The sequence below is a fragment of the Salvelinus alpinus genome, chromosome 28, assembly GCF_045679555.1.
Source record: "Salvelinus alpinus chromosome 28, SLU_Salpinus.1, whole genome shotgun sequence".
Taxonomy (NCBI): Eukaryota; Metazoa; Chordata; class Actinopteri; order Salmoniformes; family Salmonidae; genus Salvelinus; species Salvelinus alpinus.
The window spans coordinates 13412159-13439025 of NC_092113.1; the positions used below are offsets into that span (position 1 = coordinate 13412159).

Below are 26867 nucleotides of genomic sequence, written 5' to 3' on the forward strand. Positions count from 1 at the left end.
ATTCCAAATATAGCATGTAATGCTGCCAATGGTAGAGTGAAGAATTGATGCATATATTATACAGATTATACAAAATAGAAAAAGTAAGCCATGTGGCTATGGCAAGAGATTTGATCAACATTCAGATTAGGACTCATTTCACTTTGTGCATTACTGTACGTCAAATAAACCTTGGTGATGGTCAGTAAGGGGTGGTTTCCTGGATCCAGATGAAGCATAGCTCTGGACTTTAATGGAGATTCTCCATTGAGAATGATTTAAAATCCAGGACTAGGCTTAATCTAGGTCCGGGAAACCACCCCTTAGTGTTCACAGTCATGTCAAGTGTCAGCGGTACCTGTGCATCCTCATCGGCGAGAGAGAAGTAGAAGGAGACGCTCTGACTTCCCAGGTTGAAGTCGATCCAGAACTCCTCCAGTTTCTCATCAGAGGGCATCAGCAACTGGGGGCACACATCACAGTTGACTCAATCGGCCAAATTGAACATCTCTTAAGCAACTGAAAAACATTTGGTTTGCATGCATTAACTGTGTGTGTGTAGGGACTGACCTCATGTTTGTCCAGAAACACCTCCAGACAAGGGTAGGAGAACACTCTGGGGGCATAAAAACAACAGGCATATGTTGTGATATAGTCGTAGAGCCGTGTGAGTTTTACAGTGTGATCACTAATCAAATGTGTGTCTGTGTACCTTCTCCCATCTCCCTGCATCCCATTCAAAAGGTTTAGAAACCTGCGGCAGTCCTGCAAAAAGACACGTTGCACATTGTCCCATTAAGCATTATAGAATAAAACGTACATAACAGGCCAAATTCATACAACAACATGGATGGCATTGGCAAACACTGGGCCCTGGATTTAAACCATCTATCAGGCAGCGGCAAATTGCTTTGCGTTGCTGTCAATTACTGCTCAATCATATTTTTGTTCTTGAATTAAAATTTTAAGTTGCTGTTCAATGAGTAGACCAAACATTAGGAACACCTTCCTAATATTGAGTTGCACCCCCCCTTTTGCTCTCAGAACAGCCTCAATTTGTTAGGGCATTTAAAAATAAAAATAAATTTAACTAGGCAAGTCAGTTAAGAACAAATTCTTATTTTCAATGATGGCCTAGGAACAGTGGGGTAACAGCCTTGTTCAGGGACAGAACGACTGATTTTTAGCTTGTCAGCTCAGGGATTCGATCTTGCAACCTTTGGGTTACTAGTCCAACGCTCTAACCACTAGGCTACCCTGCCACCCCAGGACTCTACAAGGTGTCGAAAGCGTTCCACAGGGATGCTGGTCATGTTGACTCCAACGCTTCCCACAGTTGTGTCAAGTTGGCTGGACCATTCTTGATACACACAGGAAACTGGCAAGTGTTCTTAATGTTTTGTATACTCAGTGTATATGGTCATTTCAATCATATGGCATTGTCTTTCACTAATTTAGACTCATTCTACCTAGTAACAAGCCTGTGGTTAAACTGCCGAATCACAGCGGCACAATTCAAAGTCAATTCAAGTGCAATCGAACTTGGCACAGATGTCAATTGCAGTAGTTGTGTAAATTAAGTAAAAATACTTTCAAGTACTACTTAAGTCGTTTTTTTGAGTATCTGTACTTTACTATTTATATTTTGGACAACTTTTACATTTACTTCACTACATTCCTTATGAAAAGAATGTAATTTTTACTCCATACATTTTCACTGACACCCAAAAGTACTAGTTACATTTTGAATACTTAGCAGGACATGAAAATGGTCCAATTCACACAATCCCTACTGCCTCTGATCTGGCGGACTCACTAAACACAAATGCTTAGTTTGTAAATGATGTCTGAGTGTTGGAGTGTGCCCCTGGCTATCCGTAAATTAAAAAATAAAATGGTGCCGTCTGATTTGCTTAATATAAGGAATTTGAAATGATTTATACTTTTTTACTTTTGATACCTAAGTATATTTTAGTAATGAAATGTACTTTTGATACTTAAGTACATTGAAAACCAAATACGTTTAGACTTTTAGTCTAAAAGTAGTATTTTACTGGGTGACTCACTTTTACTTGAGTCATTTTCTATTAAGGTATTTTTACTTTTACATAAGTATGCCAATTGTGTACTTTTCCCTCCATTGAATTCAACGTCTATTCCACGTTGGTTCAATGTAATTTCATTGAAATGACGTGGAAACAACGTTGATTCAACCAGTGTGGCCAGGTGGGATGTTGTTTGAATCCCGACTTGGGTTTTGCTATAACGGCCAGGCTTTACCGTCTCAAACTCAGAGTCCTGAATTTTACTGAAGGTGCTAGCAACAAACTCCATGGAGAACCAGTCGTCAGCCAGCTCCTTCCTCTGGGCACGGGTGGTCATCCTGCACAGGGCTTCCATCAAGGCTATCTGCAGGTCATAATCTACAGAGAAGAAAGAGAAAGAGAGAGAAAGGGGGGTGGGTGGGTGGGTAGAGAAAGAGAGCGAGAAAAAGAGAGAGTGGGCGAGAGAAAGTGTTTGTATATGTATGTGGCCTCTAATGTAAGCATCCCACTGGGCAAAAACTGGTTGAATCAATGTTTCAATGTCATTTCAACAAAATAATTCAATGTGATGACGTTAAATCAGCGTGGGAAACTGATTGGATTTGCAAAAAGTAATCAACGTAAAGGAATTTTGTATTTTTTTCACCCAACTTTTAAACTAAATGTATTTAATGGTTTTATTTAATTTAACCTTTAACTAGGCAAGTCAATTATAAACAAATTCTTATTTACAATGACGGCCTATGCTGGCAAAATCCTCCCCTAACCCGGACGACGCTGGGCCAATTGTGCGCCTCCTTATCACAACCGGTTGTGATACAGCCCGGGATCGAACCAGGGTGTGTAGTGACGCCTCTAGCATCGTGCCTTAGAACGCTGCGCCACTCGGGAGCCCGAAATGACATGGCCCAATGACACGGTGAAATGTTTTGCTGATTTCACATTGAATTTACATTGAATTGCTCAACATAGACTATGGTTGAAATCTAACGCATGCCATAACAGGGCAATGGAGGGGCAATTACCTCCACCATCTACAATTCGACTGGCCAGGTTGTTCCTGTGGAATGAAGCAGACAAACCAGTCAACCAATCAACCAACAAACCAATCAATAGAATTCAATGGTCACGACATGCCTCGCTATATCAATATCATATTGAATTATTGATATAGGTACCCACCACTAGTTATCACCTACTGTGGGGTTCTGTTGACACAGGGCATTACAGATGGCCACAGTGAAATGATAAATAGAATACACCCATAATTTTAAGTAAAGAATTGAATGTATCAGGATACAGCCCTCTGCGTCACATACATTACATCCGAGGCCTCTTGAGACGATAAGATCTTCTTCTCCTTTTTGAGCTCCGCTGGGATCTTATCCAGAATGATGTTCAGTTTCCGAATAGCCTGTGAAAAATGACATGAACTCAAGTCAATGTACCTGAAAAGCACGTTTTAAATGTCATTCAAAAACGATCTTGAAGTGTAAAACCATGTCATTGAGCTACACTATCCTGTTCAGAGACTTGGGCAATGAGACCCAAGTTGGTTCATTTGCCTCAATAATGCAAAAAATGATATAATCCATTATAGTAGTAACTTATGCAGCTGAACCCATGTAGATCACTTTATAGGACATATTCTTTATACACTTCAGAAATGTGGCATTATTTTGGTCTCCATTGAAATAACTCTCCCTCACCTCTTTTTGGATCATTATGTGGACTCTTGGATCTGCAGCCAGCTGGCCAATGAGATGTAGAAAGCATTCAGTGACCTGATATGTTCCTAAAAAAAAAGAATCAGTCATAAATGTAGTTAATTTAATGTATTGGACAAGTTATCAGTTAACCCCGGACATGCTTGTGTCCTAGCATGCTTTATGATAAGACAATAGGAGCAAAAACTTCAGAATAAGTTTTTAAAAAGTGCACACATACCCTCTTGACTTGATTCATGAACAACCTATTGGAGGAAAAACAAAGCTGCATATAATGGTAGCTAAAGTGCAAATTTAGAAGAAGAAAAATAGCTAGAAAATAAACTACTTAAGTTTAACTATTTTATAAACAGCAATTGTCTGGTCAAGCACATTTGACTATTTCCACATTCAATGCTCACCATTACAGAGTCAAATAAGTCTTCAGCTAGGTTCAGCAAGGTCTCATTCCTCTGTGTGCATGCCTCGATCCACAACAGCCTTGCTTTCTCAAACCACTGCACCATGTGCACACAGACAGATACTCACTCAATCCACCACTCAATATAAATATATTCACATAATGTATAGTTCATACAACAAGCATAAGCCTGATATAATATGGTTATAAATGTAGGGTGGCCATATACGCAGTGGCCAGTTTATTAGGTACACCTACCTAGTACCGGGTCAGACCCCCTCTTTGCATCCAAAACAGTCTAAATTCTTCAGGGCGTGGAAATATTGTTCAATTGGTATCAAGGGACCTAACGTGTGCCAGGAAAACATTCCCCACACCTCTACACCACCACTAGCCTGTACCGTTGACACCAGGCAGGATGGGGCCATGGACTCATGCTACTTACGCCAAATCCTGACTCTGCCATCAGCATGACTCAACAGAAACCGTGATTAGTCGGACCAGGCTATGTTTTTCCACTCCTATATTGTCTAGTGTTGGTGATCACGTGCCCACTGGAGCCGCTTCTTCTTGTTTTTAGCTGATAGGAGGTGAACCCCACTCCTGGCGTGGTCGTCTGCTGCAATAGCCCATCTGTGACAAGGACTGACGAGTTGCTGTTCTAGACAACCACTGTTGTACTGTGACGTTATTTGCATGTTTGTGGCCCGCCCATTATTTGCACGATTCTTGCCATTCTCCTTCGACCTCTAATCAACAAGCTGTTTTTCGCTCACAGTACTGCCGCTGACTGGATGTTTGTTGCACTATTCTCGGTAAACCCTAGACACTGTCGTGCGTGAAAAGCCAAGGAGGCTGGCTGTTTTTTAGATACTGGAACCAGCACGTCTGGCACTAACGATCATACCACGCTCAACGTTGCTTAGGTCCCTCGTTTTGCCCATTCTAATGTTAAATCGAACAGTAACTGAATGCCTCGATGCCTATCTGCCTGCGTTATATAGCAAGCAACTGCCACGTGACTCACTGTCTGTAGGAAAAAACTGTTTTCATGAACGGGATGGTAAACCTAATATACTGGCAACTGGGTGTATAATAGGGTTGAAATACTTATCTTTTTGACAAGACCTTGGAGTACCATCCCAGATAAGCCTTGACCTCCAGGTAAAGCCAGGTTTTTCCCAAATTTGTGCAGGATTGCGAGTCCCAAACAAGCATGCTTGACATTTCTGTGATCTAATTCCTAAACAAGGTAAGAAAATATGAACCACATAAAACACTAAACCAAAACAGGGAAGAATGTGAATAGACTGTCCTTAGCTAGCTACTTGCAAATAAAGTAAATTTATTCACATGTAACAAGTGGGATTACTCCTGGGCAAAAGCATCCAAAGACATATAGAACTTGTGAGTTGAGCAGAAGAATGTAAAGTTACAGTCCATCCTTACCCTACTAACAAGTTTGTCCAATTTGGCGAGGAATTGTTTGGAACATTTCCAAGTTGTTCCCTCATCATCTTGCAAGAAGTCACCCAATGCCTGAAAATTGCTGTTCTTAAGCACCTCATCAACCAGCTTCTCCAACTGCAAGAACAGGGTTAGCAGATACATGTCATAGCTAGCTAGCAGATACCACGTTTAAATTAATAGAACTAACGTTACAATTTTCACATACTAGACATACTTTGAACAGTTTTTTTTTACCTGTGGGTCCTGAGGAGGTGCCATCATACATTCACCCACTGTGAAAGATCATTAAATGAAAGTGGATCTTCTTTAGATAAGTGTAATCCTTAGCTAAAGCTGGCTAGCTTACAATAAGTGTCATGCTGTGTTGTCACTAGAGACGTAAAAAGCAGGTTGTCACTCAGATATAAGATAGCTAACCTTAGCTGGCGACGTTAGCTACCTAACGTTAACAGTTAACGTTACAGTCGCTAGCTAAAGTTAACAATTCAGAACATAACGTTAGCGTGTTCATTTTCCTGTACATTGAACATAACAACATTACACACTCCATTCTGTAAATACACAATGGTGATCGTAAATAGTGTGACTGAATACATTTAGTTTTTGACAAAATAGATGTTATTCTAGCTTGCAAACTATCAACATTGCTAGCTACCTGTCAGTTTTCCTCAGTGAAGTTGTGAGTCGAGTGATGGATGCTGGAGCGCGCGAAAATACTGGTAAACCAGCATGCGCACGGTGTGTCTAGTGCGCAGATACTGCACACAAAGTGTGTCTCCTTTCTCTCGAAGTGTACACTCGTTCACTACTTCACACAAATCTAAAAGCACTGGATTAGTTGGAGGCATTGGCTAGCTAGACGGAGTTTCCAACATCACTATACCAGTCAAATCAGTTAAGTATCAAAAGTAAATGTAATTGCAAAAATATACTTAAGTATCAAAAGTAAAAGTGTAATTCATTTTAAATTGCTTATATTAAGAAAACCAGACGGCCCAATTTTCCTGTCTTTATTTTATTTAAGGATAGCCAGGGGCACACTCCAACACTCAGACATAACAAACAAAACATTTGGGTTTAGTGAGTCTGTCAGATCAGAGGCAGTAGGGATGACAAGGGATGTTCTCTTGATAAGTGCTGAATTTGACCATTTTCCTGTCCTGCTAAGTATTCAAAATGTAACAGGTACTTTTGCGTGTCAATGAAAATGTATGGAGTAGAAATTACATTATTTTCTTTGGGAATGTAGTAAAGTAAAAGTTGTAATAAATATAAATAGTAAAGTAAAGTACAGATGCCTCCAAAAACCACTTAAGTAGTACTTTAAAGTATTTTTACTTAAGTACTTTATACCACTGGTGAGCAGCTTGCTCTGGCCAGTCATAGTCTGGAAGTTTTGTAGTTGTTTTGGTGTTGGTAGCATTTACGGTTTTGGCGCTACAGGGGCCTGTTGCACAAAACTAGGATAAGGGATTAAGCCAGGATATCTTGGTGATCCTGGCTCAATTGATCCGTAATCCGGTTGCACTAAAGATGGATAGGGGGCAGGAGGATATGTTATGGTATAAATTACCATGGAGATTTATTCTGTGGAGCTAGCCTGCTCCAGACCAGGCTAAATTCCAGGATCTATTTAATCTCATCCCTAATGTCAGTCAGCAGTCACCACAAATGGAAACCAATAGTTATTTCACTGCTCACTATACATTGTTATCACATATAACTAGACCCACTGTTATTATTTAAACGTTTGTGATCATTAATTTCAATGATTTTGGATAAAAAATGATTTTTAGATGATGTTGCTATCATTAGATAATTTACAGTTTCCCATAGACTATAAGGCTATATATAAAATGATAGAATATTAGGGCCACAGAGGGGGAAAAAACACAAGTCATAATATTGTAACCAGTTGTTTTAAAGGAGGACAGTTGTTAAAATGACAGATGTGGGGCATTTCGTGAAATTGTACTTCAGTATGGTTTCATAAACAAAGACATGCTGATGTGCCAGAATATTAAGTATCACATTGTCATAAGTATCAAAACTGTAAAAACAATATGTAGCTTTTCTGCAGAAAGAACCAGCCTCATAAATTTATGACTTTATCCTTTTTCTTCAGTGTGGCCCTAGTACTCTGTCATATAAACAAATACACATTCCATATGAATATAAAAACACAATGTGTAACATTATGTTCCTTTATTGAATAAGGACAAAACAAAGCAGGTAAACCATCAGCTCCTTTCGAAACTGAAGTCACAGTGACTCTACAAGATGGAAAGCACAGAATCCAAGCATATTATACAAAATGATACATACACATTCAAAGGTCTGTATATAACACACCCTGCATGTCTGCACACTAAAATAAATGCAGGACAAATCCATACACATCAACTGAACAGACAAATGAATGGATGCAGTAGCCTCCCTGCAGCCTTGTATTACACACAGTATACCGCACAAACATCATAAGAGGCCAAATTCGTCAAAAAACGAACCCAAAAAAACCCAAATTCCTCTGCCACCGCAGGACATATTTAACCAAAATTGAAAGCACACATACTAACTAAAATAATTCAACACATATTGGTCCCTCAGCAGCCGACCACTGTCGTCATCAGGGAAGATTGCCGGATTGTCCCAGTCCATGGCTGGTGGCACTCTGGGGGCCCTCTCCTTCCTCAGGCAGGCCACATTGTGGAGGACAGCACAAGCCACAGTAATATCACATGCCCTAACAGGGCTGACCCTTAATTTGTGAAGGCAGTGAAAGCGTGCCTTCAGGAGGCCAAAGGTCATTTCAACTCTGGCCCTGGTCCTGGCATGGGCATGGTTGTAGGCCTGCTGTGCTTCCTGGGGGTCTGTGAAAGGTGTCAGGAGAAAAGGCTGGCAGCCATACCCCCTGTCTCCCAGCAACACACCAGAGAATTCACCTGTCAACACAAAATCTCATCATTACTACCTCATAAACACAGTGATATTCTTGACACAGCCATGATGGTTATAAATAGGGGTTGTGTGGCTTACCTTGTGATAGGCACTGATAGATTTCAGAGGCCCGAAAGATTCTGGAGTCATGGACTGAGCCAGGCCATTTTGCCACAACATTGCTGATCACACAGTCAGCATTGCAGACCATCTGAAATCATAAGATGAGGAATATTACACCAATCAATGCACATCACTGGCAATGCAGAGTGTTCGTCAATGGACAATATCAAAAAGTTATGTTCACCTGAACATTAATGCTGTGAAAGGATTTCCTATTCACAAAATCGGCCTCATGGGCACCTGAGGGGGCTTTTATCCTTATGTGTGTGCAGTCCACTGCACCAATGACATTGGGGAAACCTGTCACACAAAGTAATGAGTATCCTACTATGTGTTAACAGTTGTCCTGTAATTTGTAGATCCTCTTACCTGCAATCCTATAGAACTCCTCTTTGATGTCACAGAGTCTTCTGTGGCCAGGGAAGGAGATGAAGACATCTGCTAATGCTTTGATAGCCAGACACACACTCCTTATTGTGCGGCAAATTGTGGCCTTGTTCAGCTGTTCTGCATCCCCCACTGAGTACAGGAAGGCTCCACTAGCAAAAAAGCGCAAGGCCACACAAACCATTTGCTCCACACTCAGTGCATGGCTCCGTGCAGTGCGGTGCTTAATCCTGGGACCCAGTAGTCTGCATAGATACCTGATGCCATCTGCAGAAAACCTGTATCTTTCATATAGATGGTCATCAGGGAAGGCCAGTGGGTCCAACCGGTCCCTGAAGACCCTTTCTCGCCTGAAGGCTCTCCTCAGCACAAGTGCTTCTTCATCCACCACATCTCGCACGAATGGGCATGCCATTGTCAGAGCAGAAAGGAACACACAATTTTGGGCCTTCATATAGGCTAGTGGCCACACCTGGTGCTGGGGGGGTGGGCAAAAGAGGGCGATGCCTTATAACGATGACTTGGTTGTACTGATTGCTGGGAAAATAAAAAAAACCTTAGAAAGATGCCACCGTCCTGTGTGCTCACAATAAGAGCTCATATGTCATGGCTGACTTGACTTTACGAGAATATACCTAATTTTTATTTTGAGCTGTGTCATCTTCTTGGAGCTGGGGGAGGAAAGAAAAATAATGATTTATACATTTGTGTTACAGTTAGCATACAGTGTACATTGAAGGCATATCTCACCTCCCTCTCAAGTTTTTTTATTTCAAGGTCCAGTTTCCTAATTGTCCTCTTTTTTATTTCGGACTCCAGTGCAAGATTTTCCATCTTTTTCTTCTTGTACTGAATGTCTATGTCTGCCAGTTCTATTTGGCGCCGGAGGTGGTTGCCATACAACTTTCTGATAGCTTGTGAGCTCTGAACACAATACAATTAGCGCAGCTGGAATTTGGCAGGATGTGGTGTCCTTTTATTAATACGCACTATGTTGCCAGGCTGGTTTTCCCACTGTATAGCATCTGGGTCCTGTAAAAGAAATTAGATTTTTTGATTTTGATGAGGACTCCTCACCATTGTAGAGTAAATAGTACTTTCACAGTCTTAACATGATACCTCATGCCTTCTGGAATCCAGAGAGATGGTCTCCTCCTCATCATCGTCTCCATCATGTGCTGTTGCTGCTGCACTGGGGCCTTCACCCTATCACATTTAATCGGATTCATATTGAAGCTAGTAGACAAGACATGCCAGGCCTACAGTATGCCTTTGATGGAGTACTCACTGGATCAGCATCGTCTGGTGCTTGTGCTGGTGGCTCTAACAGGAACACAGTGCTGCCAGACACTGCAAGGCAATAGGTAAACCAAAGTCAGACAGTCCAAATTGATTCAATATGAATGTGGTTGTATCCCATGTAGAGATGGAAGGACATACCTTGAATGAAGCGGGTGGCATCTTGGGAGGAACCTATGCTCGTCTCTTTCCCCCCAGGGATCCCCTCTAAGACGGGCCTGCCTTTATTTAGCTCCAAGGCCATGTCCTCTGCTGGGGTAAGGTCAGCCTTTGGTGACCCACCACCCGTGCCTTGTCTGTGGGTATTCTTTTTCACTGCTAAAACAGTACAGACAATGTGTGAGCAGGCACCTTCTGGGTACAATATATGCTTGTGCTTTGTTAAATATTAGTCAGGGACCATACCATTCTGCAGAATGTTCTTGTATTTGATTTTGACCTGCTGCCATGTCCGTTTTGGCCCGTTCATGTTTAATCTACACACACACACACACACACACATTTAATGGAGTCACACTGCAAAAAATTACTTGGTATTTTTGTCTTGTTTTCAGTAAAAATATCAAAAAATTTATCATAGCTTTATACAGTGTGATGGAGTTACTTTACACAATTTCACTCATATCTGCAGTGCATTTCAATTAAAAAATTTTACCGTTTCATAATTACAGTACAACTGCATTTTTGGAGATGTGAATTAAATATTTGAATTGTAATTGTGATGTTTCAGCGGAGCGGTGAGTGTGTAATTGTGCACTACTTACGCATTCAGGCGGTCTGCAATACTTTGCCACGCTTTTTCTCTTTGCTTTATCACTGTGGCGGTGTTGCCTTTCTTCTTAATTATATCTTTTACCTCCTCGTATGCCTCCATGAGGATTTGTGCTTCCGACGGGGAAAAGTACGCGGCTCTAGTTGCCATGGTAAATCAGTTAATCTGTGGCGGGGTCTATTTGAGTGAGCCGTGAGCGCGCACCTATCCAGGATTGGTTTCACCTGGCTTAATGAATCCGTGTCTGCTCATCCTGGCTTGGTCTTTGTGCAACCAATTAAGCCTGGACGCACATGTTTTGGCTTCATTGAGCTCAGCTGAGTCATTTATCCCGGATGTCTTAATTCTACTTTTGTGCAACAGGCCCCTGGTTCACAAACATTGTAAACTAGACTTAATTAATCAAGAGTGAATCATCACACACTGATTGCAAAAAATATATTAATTTGAAAATCAGAAATAGTTTTTTTCCCCTTTACATCTGTTTATGGTTCTATCCAAATTGCCTCTCTTTAAATACATTAACGTTTTTCTATGTGTTCAGTTTTAATTTGTGCCTTAACCTTTATTGTGTTTTGCATAAAAGTGGAATAAAAACTGTTATCCGTTAATGTGACTTTTGTTAAGGGGTGTTATTTCCCTAGACTTAGATGTTTGTGGTCTTTGTGTATGTTTTATTACACAGTGTTGTGGACATTGTTCACAACCGTAGCCTAGGTCACAAATGTTTCTGTCAAATTGTAGTCAGCAACTATTTTTGTCTATATGAGCTAAATTAAACTGAACGAAATGTTCCTGTAATTATGAAATTAACTGAAGGAGGTGTAGGCCTACGAATCAAATTATTTTGGTGAAAGTAAAGAGGTTTGGTTCTTATTATGTTTGGTGAATGCAGAGCTACCCACGAGACCTTCGGAATGGGAACTGTCTAATATTTTTCCTTATATGATGGAAAGGACGACTTATAGTTGTAGATTAGGCTTTCTCCAACTATCCATAGAACTATCTCTGGGTCGTTCCACGAAAAGAGTGCCTTTTGCGTCCCTTTTGATATTTTAAGTAGAAATTGTGCACCAATACTGAATTTTAAAAGCCTGTTATATTAAATGAAGTGCCCTTTAAAAAAGACCAGATGGAGAATTGAATCAATCTGAATATAAAGACTTGCTAAAGTAATCTTCTAGGTATTTCATTACTTTAACATAATGTTTCCTAAAAGTTCAAACATAGTTACATTTCATTTCAATTGTGTTAATGTTCTAGGAACATTCTCCAACTGGTTTGACTTTTGGGATGTTCTCAAATAGTTCAGAGAATGTTGTGAAACAGAATTCTTGTCACGACTTCTACCGAAGTCGAAGCCTCTCCATGTTCGAGCGGTGCTCGGCGGCCGACGTCACCGGTCTTCTAGCCATCATTGATCCATTTTTCATTTTCCATTGGTTTTGTCTTGTCTTTCTACACACCTGGTTTCAATCCGACTCATTACCTGTTGTGTATTTAACCCTCTGTTTCCCCTCATGTCTTTGTCATAGATTGTTTGATGTTCAGATTCGTGTTGTTTGTATTGGTGCGCGACGGGTCCTCGTACCCACTTTGTTTTATTGTTATTATAGTTTTGGAGTTATGTTTTATTTAATGTTATTAAACAACTCCATTACCTTACGTTTGATTCTCCTGCGCCTGACTTCCCTGCCACCTATACACACGACTCTGACAATTCTTCTGTGGAAATTTCAGTACTTTGGCATAATGTTTCCTACAGGTTTTTTCATGGTTCTATTTAAAGCCATGTTCTTAAATTGTTCACGGACGGAACATTAAGAAAACGTTCCTTAAAAACGACAAGAAAACTTTAACGTTCAGAGAATGTTCTACGGATGTTATTTTAAAACATATACATTCTGTTCTCCTCTATCTCGGTGGTTCCCAAACTTTTTATAGTCTCGTACCCAGTGGTGGGCCGTCAGGGCCTGCAAGGCCTTCTCTGCTGGGCTAAACATCATCAGAATATATATATTTTTTAAATATATTTTCCCACAAATATGTATTAAATTATTCCCCAGAGTAAGAGTTATACTCTTCATTTCATAGCTTTCCTCTTGGTTGCACTGCTTCCAGCCCCAGGTTGAGATTTGGAGGGCTGGTCTTTATGTTAGATCTTTTATCCAATCATATTCAGCCATCATGTGTTGCCAGGGGTCTAAAATCTGCCCTCAGGCCTTCAGAATCAACAGTGCGGGCGCTTGTAGCTTAAAGTGAATGGAAATTAAAATTGTGTCAACCAATCAGCTTTAGAGTTGGCTATTGTACGCCTGCTGGCTGGCTCCAGTGTTACACAGGAGCCAGCTAGCAGGCGTAGTGCGTCCACGTCTTTTGATTGGATTACCAATATTGAGAGGCAGGTCCTATGGGCAGGTCTATGCAGATCTAGGAAACTGAATTTGATAAACGAATTAATTCGCGTTCTACTAAGCTGTTTTTTCAACCCACAATGGCGGAAGGAGAAGATATCGATTTGGTCGAGGATATAATTATAACGCCATTCTCAAGACGAACTTTTCAAGAAAAGTTAGACATTGTAAGGAGAGGTCGCCCGACGCCACAAAGCCTGTCACAGGCGGGAAAGGGGTTCGTTCGCTCGCCACTTTCAAAGTTTCAACTACGAGCGCTGTCAATTGCTCACAGGCTCCGAGAAGCACTGCAAACTGTACTGCTGGGAATGCCTATTATTTGCAAGTGATCGATTTGGTGTTTGGAGCCACACTGGCTTTGCAAACTTGAGTTGTCTGTTAAACACTGTTTACCCAAAAATGTCAATTTGTCAATTTCAAGGTGACGCAACGCCTGGTTATACTGCGTTTCTGTCTAAATGTATAGTGTCTAGAGCCATGGCATAATGATGGTAATAAGAGGTGGATTAATTCGGGTGGGACTGTGTAGTACCTCACTGAAGGCCTAGGCCCCAGGCCCACGGCACGCCACTGCTCGTACCCCTTCAAACATTCAACCTCCAGCTGCGTACCCCCTCTAGCACCAGGGTCAGCGCACTCTCAAATGTTGTTTTTTGCCATCATTGTAAGCCTGCCACACACACACTATACGATACATTTATTAAACATAAGAACGAGTGCATTTTTGTCACAACCCGGCTTGTTATAGGACCAGGGAACATATAATAATAATAATCAATAATTTTGCTCTTTATTTAACCATCTTACATATAAAACCTTATTTGTTCATCAAAAATTGTGAATAGCTCACCACTGGTTAATTTAATGAGAAGGATGTGCTTGAAAGGATGCACATAACTCTGCAATGTTGGGTTGTATTGGAGAGAGTCTCAGTCTCAAATAATTTTCCACACACAGTCTGTACCTGCATTTAGGTTTCATGCTAGTGAGGGCTGAGAATCCACTCTCACATACTGTAGGTATGTGGTTGCAAAGACCATCAGTGTCTTACCAGTGTGATTTACCAAAGCAGGATACTATGAGCACAGCCCAATCCAGAAATCTGGCAGTGGCTTCTGATTAAATTAAATTTTCACAGAACCGCTTGTTGCAATTTCGAGGAGTCTCTCTTGTTCAGATATCTGTAAGTGGACTGGAGGCAGGGCATGAAAGTGATAACGAATCCAGTTGTTTGTGTCATCTGTTTCGGGAAAGTACCTGCGTAATTGTGCACCCTTCTCACTCAGGCGCTTCGCTATATCACATTTGACATTGTCCGGAAGCTTGAGTTAATTTGCACACAAAAAATCATACAATGATGGAAAGACCTGTGTGTTGTCATTGTTAATGCAGACAGAGAAGAGCTCCAACTTCTTAATCATAGCCTCAATTTTGTTCCGCACATTGAATATAGTTGCGGAGAGTCCCTGTAATCCTAGATTCAGATCATTCAGGCGAAAAAAATATCACCAAGATAGGCCAGTTGTGTCAGAAACTCGTCATCATGCAAGCAGTCAGACAAGTGAAAATGGTCAGTAAAGAAAACTTTAAGCTAGTCTCTCAATTTAAAAAAACGTGTCAATACTTTGGCCCTTGAAAACCAGCGCACATATTTATGTTGTAAAAGTGGTACATGGTCGCTGCCCATATCATTGTATAGTGCAGAAAATACACAAGAGTTCAGGGGCCTTGCTTTAACAAAGTTAACAATTTTCACTGTAGTGTCTAAAACGTCTTTCAAGCTGTCTGGCATTCCCTTGGCAGCAAGAGCCTCTCGATGGATGCTGCAGTGTACCCAAGTGGCGTCGGGAGCAACTGCTTGCACGCGCGTTACCACTCCACTACGTCTCCCTGTCATGGCTTTTGCGCCATCAGTAAAGATTCCAACATGATCAGCAGCTACGTTTGGCTACATACGGACCATTCGTGGAACAGTTAATTTGATGTTAATTATTTGACTAGGCTACTTGTATTTGACATTGTGTTGTTATTTCGCTGAACACTAGAGGGTTTAATTTTATTTTTGGCAGTGAAACGAGGCAACTCAGACAAGAAAAAAAACGAACCCAAATGTATAGCCCCGTTGGAAAAATAAAAAAAATATATTTTCTAATGTGAATCACATTTTATTTGTCGTACCCCCGATGGCATTGCGTGTGCCCCTGTTAAGTGTGTTTAGGTGTGTTGGCCGTGCACACTGAGTGCTTGTTTCCTTTGAAATGTGGTCTGGTTATAATAGACTAAAATTAAAAAACATGGTATGCTAGTTCCGTCCTGGTGGCGGAGTGGACTAATTCCATGGGAAAGAGAACAGAAGATTATAGGTTCAAATCTCACTGATGCTGTACCAATGTGTTTGGATAATTAACGCCTAAGCAAATGAAATTCCATGTGTCCAACCTTTGCTTAGAGTTCAAAACAGCTAAGCTAGCAGTCTTATTGAAATGTTCTCAGAACATTATTTAATAACCTATAATTTCCATTCTCTGAACATTAATAAAAACTCCCAGAAAACATCCAGGGAACCACAGAAAAACCTTCTCAGATCCTCCCTGCAACCTAAAAATGAATGTTCTTAGAACAGGCAAAATGTTCTCTTCTGTTCTCAGAACATTTCAAAGACTGGTTATACTCTTTTTGGCCATTTTCCGGTGTTTTGTGGTGGAAAACTGAACGGTTGAGCATAACAGGTCAACCCTGTTACCCATAGGTAGACAGGCAATACATGTTTTAAGAATACATTTTTTTGGGGTGAAGCTTGCATTCAATTGCCACTTCCTGATGCACACAACAAGCTTCCATCCCCCTGTAACAAGTTTTTTTTTTTTAAATCAAGGTGAACATGTGCTCTTTATGACAGACTGTTAACATTTGGTGAAATAAAAAGTATTCTTTGACCAAGTTACACTTCTCAAAATGCACCGAAATGGTGGAATGACCCCTCTCACTCAACTACCCATATAACTATCTCTCACCCAGTCATCCTCAAAAGCTCTGATTGCTCACCTGGAGTCGTCAGCATACAATATTTAGGTGATCTTGCGGGAAGCAAAGCACAACTTTAGAAACTGTTGATACTTATTATTATTATTATTATTATTCTACTGCGCTGACACCTGGGGCCTGTTGCACAAAAGTAGAATTAAGACATCCGGGATAAATGACTCAGCTGAGCTCAATGAAGCCAAAACATGTGCGTCCAGGCTTAATTGGTTGCACAAAGACCAAGCCAGGATGAGCAGACACGGATTCATTAAGCCAGGTGAAACCAATCCAGATCACAGATTAACTGATTTACCATGGCAACTAGAGCCGCGTACTTTTCCCCGTCGGAAGCACAAATCCTCATGGAGGCATACGAGGAGGTAAAAGATATAATTAAGAAGAAAGGCAACACCGCCACAGTGATAAAGCAAAGAGAAAAAGCGTGGCAAAGTATTGCAGACCGCCTGAATGCGTAAGTAGTGCACAATTACACACTCACCGCTCCGCTGAAACATCACAATTACAATTCAAATATTTAATTCACATCTCCAAAAATGCAGTTGTACTGTAATTATGAAACGGTTAAATTTTTAATTGAAATGCACTGCAGATATGAGTGAAATTGTGTAAAGTAACTCCATCACACTGTATAAAGCTATGATAAATTTTTTGATATTTTTACTGAAAACAAGACAAAAATACCAAGTAATTTTTTGCAGTGTGACTCCATTAAATGTGTGTGTGTGTGTGTGTGTGTAGATTAAACATGAACGGGCCAAAACGGACATGGCAGCAGGTCAAAATCAAATACAAGAACATTCTGCAGAATGGTATGGTCCCTGACTAATATTTAACAAAGCACAAGCATATATTGTACCCAGAAGGTGCCTGCTCACACATTGTCTGTACTGTTTTAGCAGTGAAAAAGAATACCCACAGACAAGGCACGGGTGGTGGGTCACCAAAGGCTGACCTTACCCCAGCAGAGGACATGGCCTTGGAGCTAAATAAAGGCAGGCCCGTCTTAGAGGGGATCCCTGGGGGGAAAGAGACGAGCATAGGTTCCTCCCAAGATGCCACCCGCTTCATTCAAGGTATGTCCTTCCATCTCTACATGGGATACAACCACATTCATATTGAATCAATTTGGACTGTCTGACTTTGGTTTACCTATTGCCTTGCAGTGTCTGGCAGCACTGTGTTCCTGTTAGAGCCACCAGCACAAGCACCAGACGATGCTGATCCAGTGAGTACTCCATCAAAGGCATACTGTAGGCCTGGCATGTCTTGTCTACTAGCTTCAATATGAATCCGATTAAATGTGATAGGGTGAAGGCCCCAGTGCAGCAGCAACAGCACATGATGGAGACGATGATGAGGAGGAGACCATCTCTCTGGATTCCAGAAGGCATGAGGTATCATGTTAAGACTGTGAAAGTACTATTTACTCTACAATGGTGAGGAGTCCTCATCAAAATCAAAAAATCTAATTTCTTTTACAGGACCCAGATGCTATACAGTGGGAAAACCAGCCTGGCAACATAGTGCGTATTAATAAAAGGACACCACATCCTGCCAAATTCCAGCTGCGCTAATTGTATTGTGTTCAGAGCTCACAAGCTATCAGAAAGTTGTATGGCAACCACCTCCGGCGCCAAATAGAACTGGCAGACATAGACATTCAGTACAAGAAGAAAAAGATGGAAAATCTTGCACTGGAGTCCGAAATAAAAAAGAGGACAATTAGGAAACTGGACCTTGAAATAAAAAAACTTGAGAGGGAGGTGAGATATGCCTTCAATGTACACTGTATGCTAACTGTAACACAAATGTATAAATCATTATTTTTCTTTCCTCCCCCAGCTCCAAGAAGATGACACAGCTCAAAATAAAAATTAGGTATATTCTCGTAAAGTCAAGTCAGCCATGACATATGAGCTCTTATTGTGAGCACACAGGACGGTGGCATCTTTCTAAGGTTTTTTTTATTTTCCCAGCAATCAGTACAACCAAGTCATCGTTATAAGGCATCGCCCTCTTTTGCCCACCCCCCCAGCACCAGGTGTGGCCACTAGCCTATATGAAGGCCCAAAATTGTGTGTTCCTTTCTGCTCTGACAATGGCATGCCCATTCGTGCGAGATGTGGTGGATGAAGAAGCACTTGTGCTGAGGAGAGCCTTCAGGCGAGAAAGGGTCTTCAGGGACCGGTTGGACCCACTGGCCTTCCCTGATGACCATCTATATGAAAGATACAGGTTTTCTGCAGATGGCATCAGGTATCTATGCAGACTACTGGGTCCCAGGATTAAGCACCGCACTGCACGGAGCCATGCACTGTGGAGCAAATGGTTTGTGTGGCCTTGCGCTTTTTTGCTAGTGGAGCCTTCCTGTACTCAGTGGGGGATGCAGAACAGCTGAACAAGGCCACAATTTGCCGCACAATAAGGAGTGTGTGTCTGGCTATCAAAGCATTAGCAGATGTCTTCATCTCCTTCCCTGGCCACAGAAGACTCTGTGACATCAAAGAGGAGTTCTATAGGATTGCAGGTAAGAGGATCTACAAATTACAGGACAACTGTTAACACATAGTAGGATACTCATTACTTTGTGTGACAGGTTTCCCCAATGTCATTGGTGCAGTGGACTGCACACACATAAGGATAAAAGCCCCCTCAGGTGCCCATGAGGCCGATTTTGTGAATAGGAAATCCTTTCACAGCATTAATGTTCAGGTGAACATAACTTTTTGATATTGTCCATTGACGAACACTCTGCATTGCCAGTGATGTGCATTGATTGGTGTAATATTCCTCATCTTATGATTTCAGATGGTCTGCAATGCTGACTGTGTGATCAGCAATGTTGTGGCAAAATGGCCTGGCTCAGTCCATGACTCCAGAATCTTTCGGGCCTCTGAAATCTATCAGTGCCTATCACAAGGTAAGCCACACAACCCCTATTTATAACCATCATGGCTGTGTCAAGAATATCACTGTGTTTATGAGGTAGTAATGATGAGATTTTGTGTTGACAGGTGAATTCTCTGGTGTGTTGCTGGGAGACAGGGGGTATGGCTGCCAGCCTTTTCTCCTGACACCTTTCACAGACCCCCAGGAAGCACAGCAGGCCTACAACCATGCCCATGCCAGGACCAGGGCCAGAGTTGAAATGACCTTTGGCCTCCTGAAGGCACGCTTTCACTGCCTTCACAAATTAAGGGTCAGCCCTGTTAGGGCATGTGATATTACTGTGGCTTGTGCTGTCCTCCACAATGTGGCCTGCCTGAGGAAGGAGAGGGCCCCCAGAGTGCCACCAGCCATGGACTGGGACAATCCGGCAATCTTCCCTGATGACGACAGTGGTCGGCTGCTGAGGGACCAATATGTGTTGAATTATTTTAGTTAGTATGTGTGCTTTCAATTTTGGTTAAATATGTCCTGCGGTGGCAGAGGAATTTGGTTTTTTTTGGGTTCGTTTTTTGACGAATTTGGCCTCTTATGATGTTTGTGCGGTATACTGTGTGTAATACAAGGCTGCAGGGAGGCTACTGCATCCATTCATTTGTCTGTTCAGTTGATGTGTATGGATTTGTCCTGCATTTATTTTAGTGTGCAGACATGCAGGGTGTGTTATATACAGACCTTTGAATGTGTATGTATCATTTTGTATAATATGCTTGGATTCTGTGCTTTCCATCTTGTAGAGTCACTGTGACTTCAGTTTCGAAAGGAGCTGATGGTTTACCTGCTTTGTTTTGTCCTTATTCAATAAAGGAACATAATGTTACACATTGTGTTTTTATATTCATATGGAATGTGTATTTGTTTATATGACAGAGTACTAGGGCCACACTGAAGAAAAAGGATAAAGTCATAAATTTATGAGGCTGGTTCTTTCTGCAGAAAAGCTACATATTGTTTTTACAGTTTTGATACTTATGACAATGTGATACTTAATATTCTGGCACATCAGCATGTCTTTGTTTATGAAACCATACTGAAGTACAATTTCACGAAATGCCCCACATCTGTCATTTTAACAACTGTCCTCCTTTAAAACAACTGGTTACAATATTATGACTTGTGTTTTTTCCCCCTCTGTGGCCCTAATATTCTATCCTTTTATATATAGCCTTATAGTCTATGGGAAACTGTAAATTATCTAATGATAGCAACATCATCTAAAAATCATTTTTTATCCAAAATCATTGAAATTAATGATCACAAACGTTTAAATAATAACAGTGGGTCTAGTTATATGTGATAACAATGTATAGTGAGCAGTGAAATAACTATTGGTTTCCATTTGTGGTGACTGCTGACTGACATTAGGGATGAGATTAAATAGATCCTGGAATTTAGCCTGGTCTGGAGCAGGCTAGCTCCACAGAATAAATCTCCATGGTAATTTATACCATAACATATCCTCCTGCCCCCTATCCATCTTTAGTGCAACCGGATTACGGATCAATTGAGCCAGGATCACCAAGATATCCTGGCTTAATCCCTTATCCTAGTTTTGTGCAACAGGCCCCAGTTTAGGAATATTCCATCAATATTTACATAATCATGTACATGACTAGAGTGTATCAATGTCACAGTGTTCATTGTGTGTGTCTTGTGGCACACACCCAGAAGCTAGCTCCACAGTACAAGCCACCCTCACAGCAGCTGTGAAAACATACAGCAGAATGAAGGCCTGTCTGTTAACATCCCAAAAACAGAGATCCTATGTCAGTAGTCATCTGATCCAACACCTGAATCACCCGCTTTCTCCATTGCAGGCTCCTCACTGGCCATTGCACCTTCAAATACCTTGGAAGCATTCTCTTGGAAGACTGCAACATCGACCAGAATATCCAAGAACCGTTTCTAACAGGCCTCATCCTCCTTTGGATGGCTAAGGAAGAGTTTTCAACAACAGAAACCTGCACCTGTACACCAAAGTGAAGTCTTAGTCTATAATCCACACTCCTCTATGGATGTGAAACATGGACAGTCTACAGCTGCCACTTAAAACAACTGGAGTCCTTTCAATGCCTCCAACGCATTTTCAAAGTGACCTGGCAGAACCGTGTACCACACTCAAAGATCCTGAAGAGATCCAACTGCAGGAGCATTGAGACAACCATCATTCACCACAAACTCAGATGGCTCAGCCTTGCCATCCGGATCGATGCCAGAGGACCGCCTGCTGCAAAATATCTTGTACAGACAGCTGCAACTGGGCCGTCGCTAGGCAGGTGGACAGAAAAGGTGCGTAAAGAACCACTTGAAGATCCCACATAAGGCAGTGTGGGATAAACCCTGCCTCCCTTGAGACTTGCTGTGGACCGTTCCGCCTGGCACGGGCTCTGCGACCAAGGAGTGCAGTTGGCTGAGGCGAAAAGGACTCAACGTCACCTGACGAAACAACAAAGACGAAACATGACCATGGCTGCGCCAGGCCTCAACAGGACAGCGTTTTGTGTGCTCTGTCTGTGGCAGACAGCGCGCATCCCATATCGGATTATACAGCCATCAGCGGACCCACAAGCGGTGGTGGAAGTCATCATCATAGTTTAAAACATCCAATCATGTCACACAGTTGTCTTCATAGGAGAGCGATTTATTTGAAGCCTCAAGGTTTTCCTCCAGGACAGTAGGAGGCTAGCTGTTACAGGGACAATGAGGTGACATCACCAGTATTTAGTTTCAACGTTTAACCTTGCATAAAGATACAGAGGTGCAATAATCCCAAACCCCAAACCCTGGGTAGAGAGGCTCAGTGAATGTGGTGTTAAATGTGTGCCGTTGGGTCAGACTGCCAGAGGAGATAAATGGCCATGGGTAGATGGCCATGCAGACAGTCCAGATACACTCTTACTCTGTTGGAGCGGGAGGAGCAGACAGGTACGATAGCGCTCTTATTGTTGTGCCAGGCAGTGTAATTGTCATTGGAGCACTCCAGACTCCATGACTTGTCATTGAATCCCATTACACAAGAATTAGCCTCTCCATGTTTGTTTATTCCTCTATATGCCACTCCTATATAAGCTTTTCCACTCCACTCGGTCTCCCAGTAACATTGCCCAGTCAGACCCTCTCTACATAGCACCTGGGGGCAGTCCCTGAATCTTTCTGGGTGATCAGAACACAGCTGCTTCACCCACACCCGTGTCACCCTTCTGTTCCCCTCAGACAGAGAGAGCTCTCTGTGTGCTGTGTTTGGGTTCCATGTGAGCTCACATGCATCTGTTGGAGGAGAACACAATACAATGTATTACAAACCAATCATCATCCTGTAATGTATAACTTTTCACCTCAGCAAGTTTGGGTGTGTAGATTAAATGCTCCTTACAATCTATTAATGAAGACAATATTTTTTGACAAAATTGATGAAAGGCAGTAATCGAAGAGCTCATATTATGTTGTTTTGACAATAAATAACATGCATAAACCTGAATAAATATATATTAGTCCTATGTTTCATGAGCTGAAATAAAAGATCCAAGAAATGTTCCATAAGCACAAAAAGCTTATTTCTCTCCAATTTTGTGCACAAATTTGTTTACATTCCTGTTAGTGAGCATTTGTCCTTTGTCAAGATAATCCATCTACATGACAGGTGTGACATTTCAAGATGCTGATTAAACAGCATGATCATTACACAGGTGCACCTTGTGCTGGGGACAATAAAAGACCACTCTAAAATGTGCAGTTTTGTCACACAACACAATGCCATAGATGTCTCAAGTTTTGAGGGAGCGTACAATTGGCATGCTGACTGCAGGAATATCCACCAGAGCTGTTGCCAGAGAATTGAATGTTCATTTCTCTACCATAAGCCCCCTCCAACGTCATTTTAGAGAATTTGGCAGAACGTCCAACCAGCCTCACAACTGCAGACCACGTGTAACCACGCCAGCCCAGGACCTCCACATCTGGCTTCTTCACCTGCGGGGTTGTCTGAGATCAGCCACCCGGACAGTTGATGAAACTGAGGAGTATTTCTGTCTGTAATAAAGCCCTTTTGTGACAAAAAACTCATTCTGATTCGCTGGGCCTGGCTCCCCAGTGGGTGGGCCTATGCCCTCCCAGGCCCACCCATGGCTGCACCACTGCACAGTCATGTGAAATTCATAGTTTAGGGCCTAATGAATTTATTTCAATTAACTGATTTCATTATATGACCTGTAATTCAGTAAAATCATTGAAATTGTTGCATGTTACATTTATATTTTTGTTCAGTATATACTATATGCCTTTTTAATGTCTGGGTCAAGGTATTTGAAGCTGCAAGACATCAGGACTGTAGATGGTAATAGTGAAGGATTAGCTAGTTTAGTCTTGTTACGGTAACTAGCTAGTAGTCCACTGTAGTTACACCTCGGCTGCTAATGCTAGCTCTGATTATGATTCCAACTGCTTTGCCTAGTTCCAATTATAAATATGGTGGATATAACAATACAAGAAAACCAATTAATTAATCATTCTTCTAGGCATTTTTGTAGGATGTGGGTTGCCCCGCTTTCTGCTTTAATTTGATAGTGATAGTGTCAAAATAATGTTAGAATTGTATTGTGTGATGTCTTTTAAATTACAGACTTATTCTTCACAGCAGCCAACACTCACATCTCTTTTTCCAAGTATGATAATGTACACTATATATACCCAACTATGTGGATTCTGCTATTTCAGCCACAACTGTTGTTGACAAATCAAGCACACAGCCATGCAATCTCCGTAGACAAACATTGGCAGTAGAATGGCCTTACTGAAGAGTTCAGTGATATTCAACGTGGCACTGTCATAGGAATATGTTTGTCAAATGTCTTCCCTGCTAGAGCTGCCCCTGTCGACTGTAAGTGCTGTTATTGTGAAGTGGAAATGACTAGAAGCAACAACTGCTCAGCCGCAAAGTGGTAGGCAACACAAGCTCACAGAACGGGACCGCCGAGTGCTGTCTGTCCTCAGTTTTAACACTCACTACCGAGTTCCAAACTGCCTAAGGAAGCAGCGTCAGCACAATAACTGTTCATCGCGAGCTTCATGAAATGGGTTTCCATGGCCGAGCAGCTGCACACAAGCCTAAGATCACTAGACCCCTTAGTTCCAGTGAAGGGAAATATTAAAGCTACAGCATACAATGACAATTCTGTGCTTCCAACTTTGTGGCAACAGTTTGGGGAAGGCCCTTTCCTGTTTCAGCATGACAATGCCCCCGTGCACAAAGCGAGATCCATACAGAAATGGTTAGTCGAGATCAGTGTGGAAGAACTTGACTGGCCTACACCAAGCCCTGACCTCAACTCCATCGAACACCTTTGGGATGAAATGGAACGCTGCCTAATCGCCCAACATCAGTGCCCGACCTCACTACTGCTCTTGTGGCTGAATGGAAGCAAAGTCCCAGCAGCAATGTTACAGCATATAGTGGAAAGCCTTCCCAGAAGAGTGGAGGCTGTTATACTGTAGCAGCAAAGGGGTGACAAACTCCCTATTAATGCCCATGATTTTGGAATGAGATGTTCGACGAGCATGTGTCCACATACCTTTGTTGTGTCATGTTGTGTACGTAGTCTTTATTCTCGTCACCAGACACCGTAAATGTATGGCTGAAAAAGCTGAAAAACATACACTGTTTGATTAATACACAGGCACACGCACAAGCAACAAAACAAATACAATAAAGCACAAATGTATCAAGTGCATATTTAGTTTCCCCGAGAGCTGAAAAATATAAGTCCAGTCCAGAAGGGATGGGTGTGAGAAGGGGGTTGGATACATGTTTTGCTCATGAATACTGTGTGTTTAATATGAATATTGTGTCTGTACTTCAGTTTCTCCAGTCTCCAGAGAGGATTGGCCAGTTGATCAGAGAGCAGCTTCACTGCTGAATAATGCAGGTCATTCCGACTCAGGTCCAGCTCTCTCAGGTGTGAGGGGTTTAAGATTAGAGCAGAGGCCAGAGAAGCACAGCCTTTATCTCCGATTTTACATGATGAAAGCCTGCAGAGTTTATCATGATTTCATTAATACTTCTACCCTTGTGAAAATGAACAATGGCAGCGGTATAATTCTGCCTTTGTCAGGAACAATGTGAACTACACTATGAATTATATTTTGAAACTTGGTAAGTATCATTGAATTTTATAAATATAAATTCTATGGGTGGTGTTAATTTATTATGTTAATAATGAAAGTTCTACAGGTTTACAGCATATTAAAAATAATGTAGATCTGATTAACAACTTATTCAACAATGATAAGAATACTGACCTCAGTGTCTCCAGTTTACAGTGTGGACTCCCCAGTCCATCAGAGAGCAGCTTCAGTCCTGAGTCTTCTAGGTCATTGACACTCAGGTCCAGCTCTCTCAGGGCTGAGGGGGTTAACATCAGAGCTGAGGCCAGAGAAGCACAGCCTTCATCTCTGACTCCACACCATCGCAGCCTGCACAGAATTGAATATGATTTTGGTAAACACACTATTACCCTCCAGGGGTGAAATAGTTCTCCACTTCTCAGAAAGTATGGGATGTACTCAGTGCTTGACTTGGGCAGGAGCTACTGCTACTGCTTGAGTTACTCCACCACTTATAGAATATTAGCTTAGAAGTATTGCAGAGTTCCAAATAAACAGTACCGGCACCTATTTCTGACCAAGTACTACACTGGATGTACTACACTGTACCAATTATATCTTTTTTTACTTATACCAGTAACATAATCCCCATTAGCTGCTGCCAATGCAACAGCTACTCTTCCTGGGGTCCTGCAACATTAAGGCAATTACATAGAATTCAAAATATTACATGACATTACATTTCACAACACTTTACCCAATACATTTAGTGTGTTCCCTCAGGCCACTACTCCACTATCACATATTTACAATACAACCTCCATGTGTACGTGTGTGTAGAGTGCGTGTCTTATCAGGTGTATGTGTACAGTACATTATGTGTGTCTGTGCCTGTGTGTGTCTTTCCACAGTCCCCGTTGTTCCATAAGGTGTATTTCTATCTGTTTTTTAATTCTGATTCTACTGCTTGCATCAGTTATTTGATGTGGAATAGACTTCCATGTAGCCATGGCTCTATGTAGTACTGTGAGCATCCCATAGTCTGTTCTTGACTTGGGGATTGTGAAGAGACCTTTGGTGGCATGTCTTGTGGGGTATGCATGTGTGTCCGAGCTGTGTGCTAGTAGTTTTAACAGACACCTCGGTGCATCCAGCATGTCAACACGTCTTACAAATACAAGTTGTGATGAAGTCAATCTCTCTTCCACTATGAGCCATGCATAT

At 41.7% G+C, this 26867-nt stretch overlaps 4 protein-coding genes across 17 annotated transcripts in view; 1 reads left to right on the forward strand and 3 right to left on the reverse strand.

Annotated features, from left to right (window-relative positions):
• Positions 1–6350, reverse strand: part of LOC139557990 (synaptonemal complex protein 2-like) — a 32447-nt gene extending 26097 nt beyond the window's left edge. The window contains exons 1-12 of the mRNA XM_071373361.1: positions 6277–6350; positions 5856–5893; positions 5601–5735; positions 4153–5394; positions 3972–3996; positions 3734–3819; positions 3344–3438; positions 3050–3084; positions 2260–2402; positions 692–744; positions 550–595; positions 338–442 (exon numbers count right to left, since the gene is read on the reverse strand). Coding sequence (XP_071229462.1) covers positions 338–442; positions 550–595; positions 692–744; positions 2260–2402; positions 3050–3084; positions 3344–3438; positions 3734–3819; positions 3972–3996; positions 4153–4257 — 693 coding nt within the window. The 5' untranslated portion in view covers positions 4258–5394; positions 5601–5735; positions 5856–5893; positions 6277–6350. The remainder of the gene's footprint in view (positions 1–337; positions 443–549; positions 596–691; positions 745–2259; positions 2403–3049; positions 3085–3343; positions 3439–3733; positions 3820–3971; positions 3997–4152; positions 5395–5600; positions 5736–5855; positions 5894–6276) is intronic.
• A 1438-nt stretch (positions 6351–7788) lies between these two features.
• LOC139557200 (putative nuclease HARBI1) lies at positions 7789–14427 on the reverse strand. Of its 8 annotated transcripts, none has more exons than XM_071371682.1 (10): positions 11132–14420; positions 10773–10843; positions 10509–10685; positions 10357–10418; positions 10188–10274; positions 10059–10100; positions 9704–9992; positions 9051–9605; positions 8658–8769; positions 7789–8563 (listed from the first exon to the last, which is right to left on the reverse strand). In XM_071371682.1, exons 1-7 carry the CDS (start codon positions 11287–11289, stop codon positions 9726–9728), a joined length of 864 nt encoding a protein of 287 aa, XP_071227783.1. In that variant the 5' UTR covers positions 11290–14420; the 3' UTR covers positions 7789–8563; positions 8658–8769; positions 9051–9605; positions 9704–9725. The 8 variants fall into 8 exon arrangements, with proteins under 8 accessions (XP_071227783.1, XP_071227784.1, XP_071227782.1 ...); XM_071371683.1 differs by having other exon boundaries at positions 8658–9605; positions 9704–9739; positions 9819–9992; positions 11132–14419; XM_071371681.1 differs by having other exon boundaries at positions 8658–9605.
• A 2502-nt stretch (positions 14428–16929) lies between these two features.
• Positions 16930–20385, forward strand: LOC139557222 (putative nuclease HARBI1). 3 transcript variants are annotated; one of them, XM_071371737.1, is made up of 10 exons: positions 16930–17407; positions 17495–17671; positions 17762–17823; positions 17906–17992; positions 18080–18121; positions 18188–18361; positions 18441–18476; positions 18575–19125; positions 19407–19518; positions 19613–20385. In XM_071371737.1, exons 1-7 carry the CDS (start codon positions 17311–17313, stop codon positions 18474–18476), a joined length of 675 nt encoding a protein of 224 aa, XP_071227838.1. In that variant the 5' UTR covers positions 16930–17310; the 3' UTR covers positions 18575–19125; positions 19407–19518; positions 19613–20385. The 3 variants fall into 3 exon arrangements, with proteins under 3 accessions (XP_071227838.1, XP_071227840.1, XP_071227839.1); XM_071371739.1 differs by having other exon boundaries at positions 16944–17671; XM_071371738.1 differs by lacking the exons at positions 16930–17407; positions 17495–17671; positions 17762–17823; ... (2 more) ...; positions 18188–18361; positions 18441–18476 and having other exon boundaries at positions 18579–19125.
• Positions 20386–22164: 1779 nt separating this feature from the next.
• The window catches only part of LOC139557221 (NACHT, LRR and PYD domains-containing protein 12-like), a 29941-nt gene continuing 25238 nt past the window's right edge, over positions 22165–26867 (reverse strand). For 4 of the 5 annotated variants that reach the window (XM_071371733.1, XM_071371732.1, XM_071371734.1 and 1 more), the window contains 4 exons: positions 25839–26012; positions 25395–25568; positions 25112–25183; positions 22165–22811 (listed from right to left, as the gene is read on the reverse strand). In XM_071371733.1, the coding sequence (XP_071227834.1) occupies positions 22802–22811; positions 25112–25183; positions 25395–25568; positions 25839–26012 (430 nt within the window). In that variant the 3' untranslated portion in view covers positions 22165–22801. The remainder of the gene's footprint in view (positions 22812–25111; positions 25184–25394; positions 25569–25838; positions 26013–26867) is intronic. The other variant, XM_071371735.1, reaches the window with a different exon arrangement.

Coding starts and splice junctions, on each gene's coding strand:
- LOC139557222 (XM_071371737.1), top strand. CDS start 17,311: ATGTGTGTGTGTGTGTGTGTGTGTAGATTAAACATGAACGGGCCAAAA. Junction 17,408..17,494: donor CAAGAACATTCTGCAGAATG/GTATGGTCCCTG, acceptor GTACTGTTTTAG/CAGTGAAAAAGAATACCCAC. Junction 17,824..17,905: donor CACCAGACGATGCTGATCCA/GTGAGTACTCCA, acceptor TAAATGTGATAG/GGTGAAGGCCCCAGTGCAGC.
- LOC139557200 (XM_071371677.1), bottom strand. CDS start 9,522: ATGAAGGCCCAAAATTGTGTGTTCCTTTCTGCTCTGACAATGGCATGC. Junction 8,982..9,050: donor GGAGTTCTATAGGATTGCAG/GTAAGAGGATCT, acceptor TTTGTGTGACAG/GTTTCCCCAATGTCATTGGT. Junction 8,770..8,865: donor TTCACAGCATTAATGTTCAG/GTGAACATAACT, acceptor TTATGATTTCAG/ATGGTCTGCAATGCTGACTG.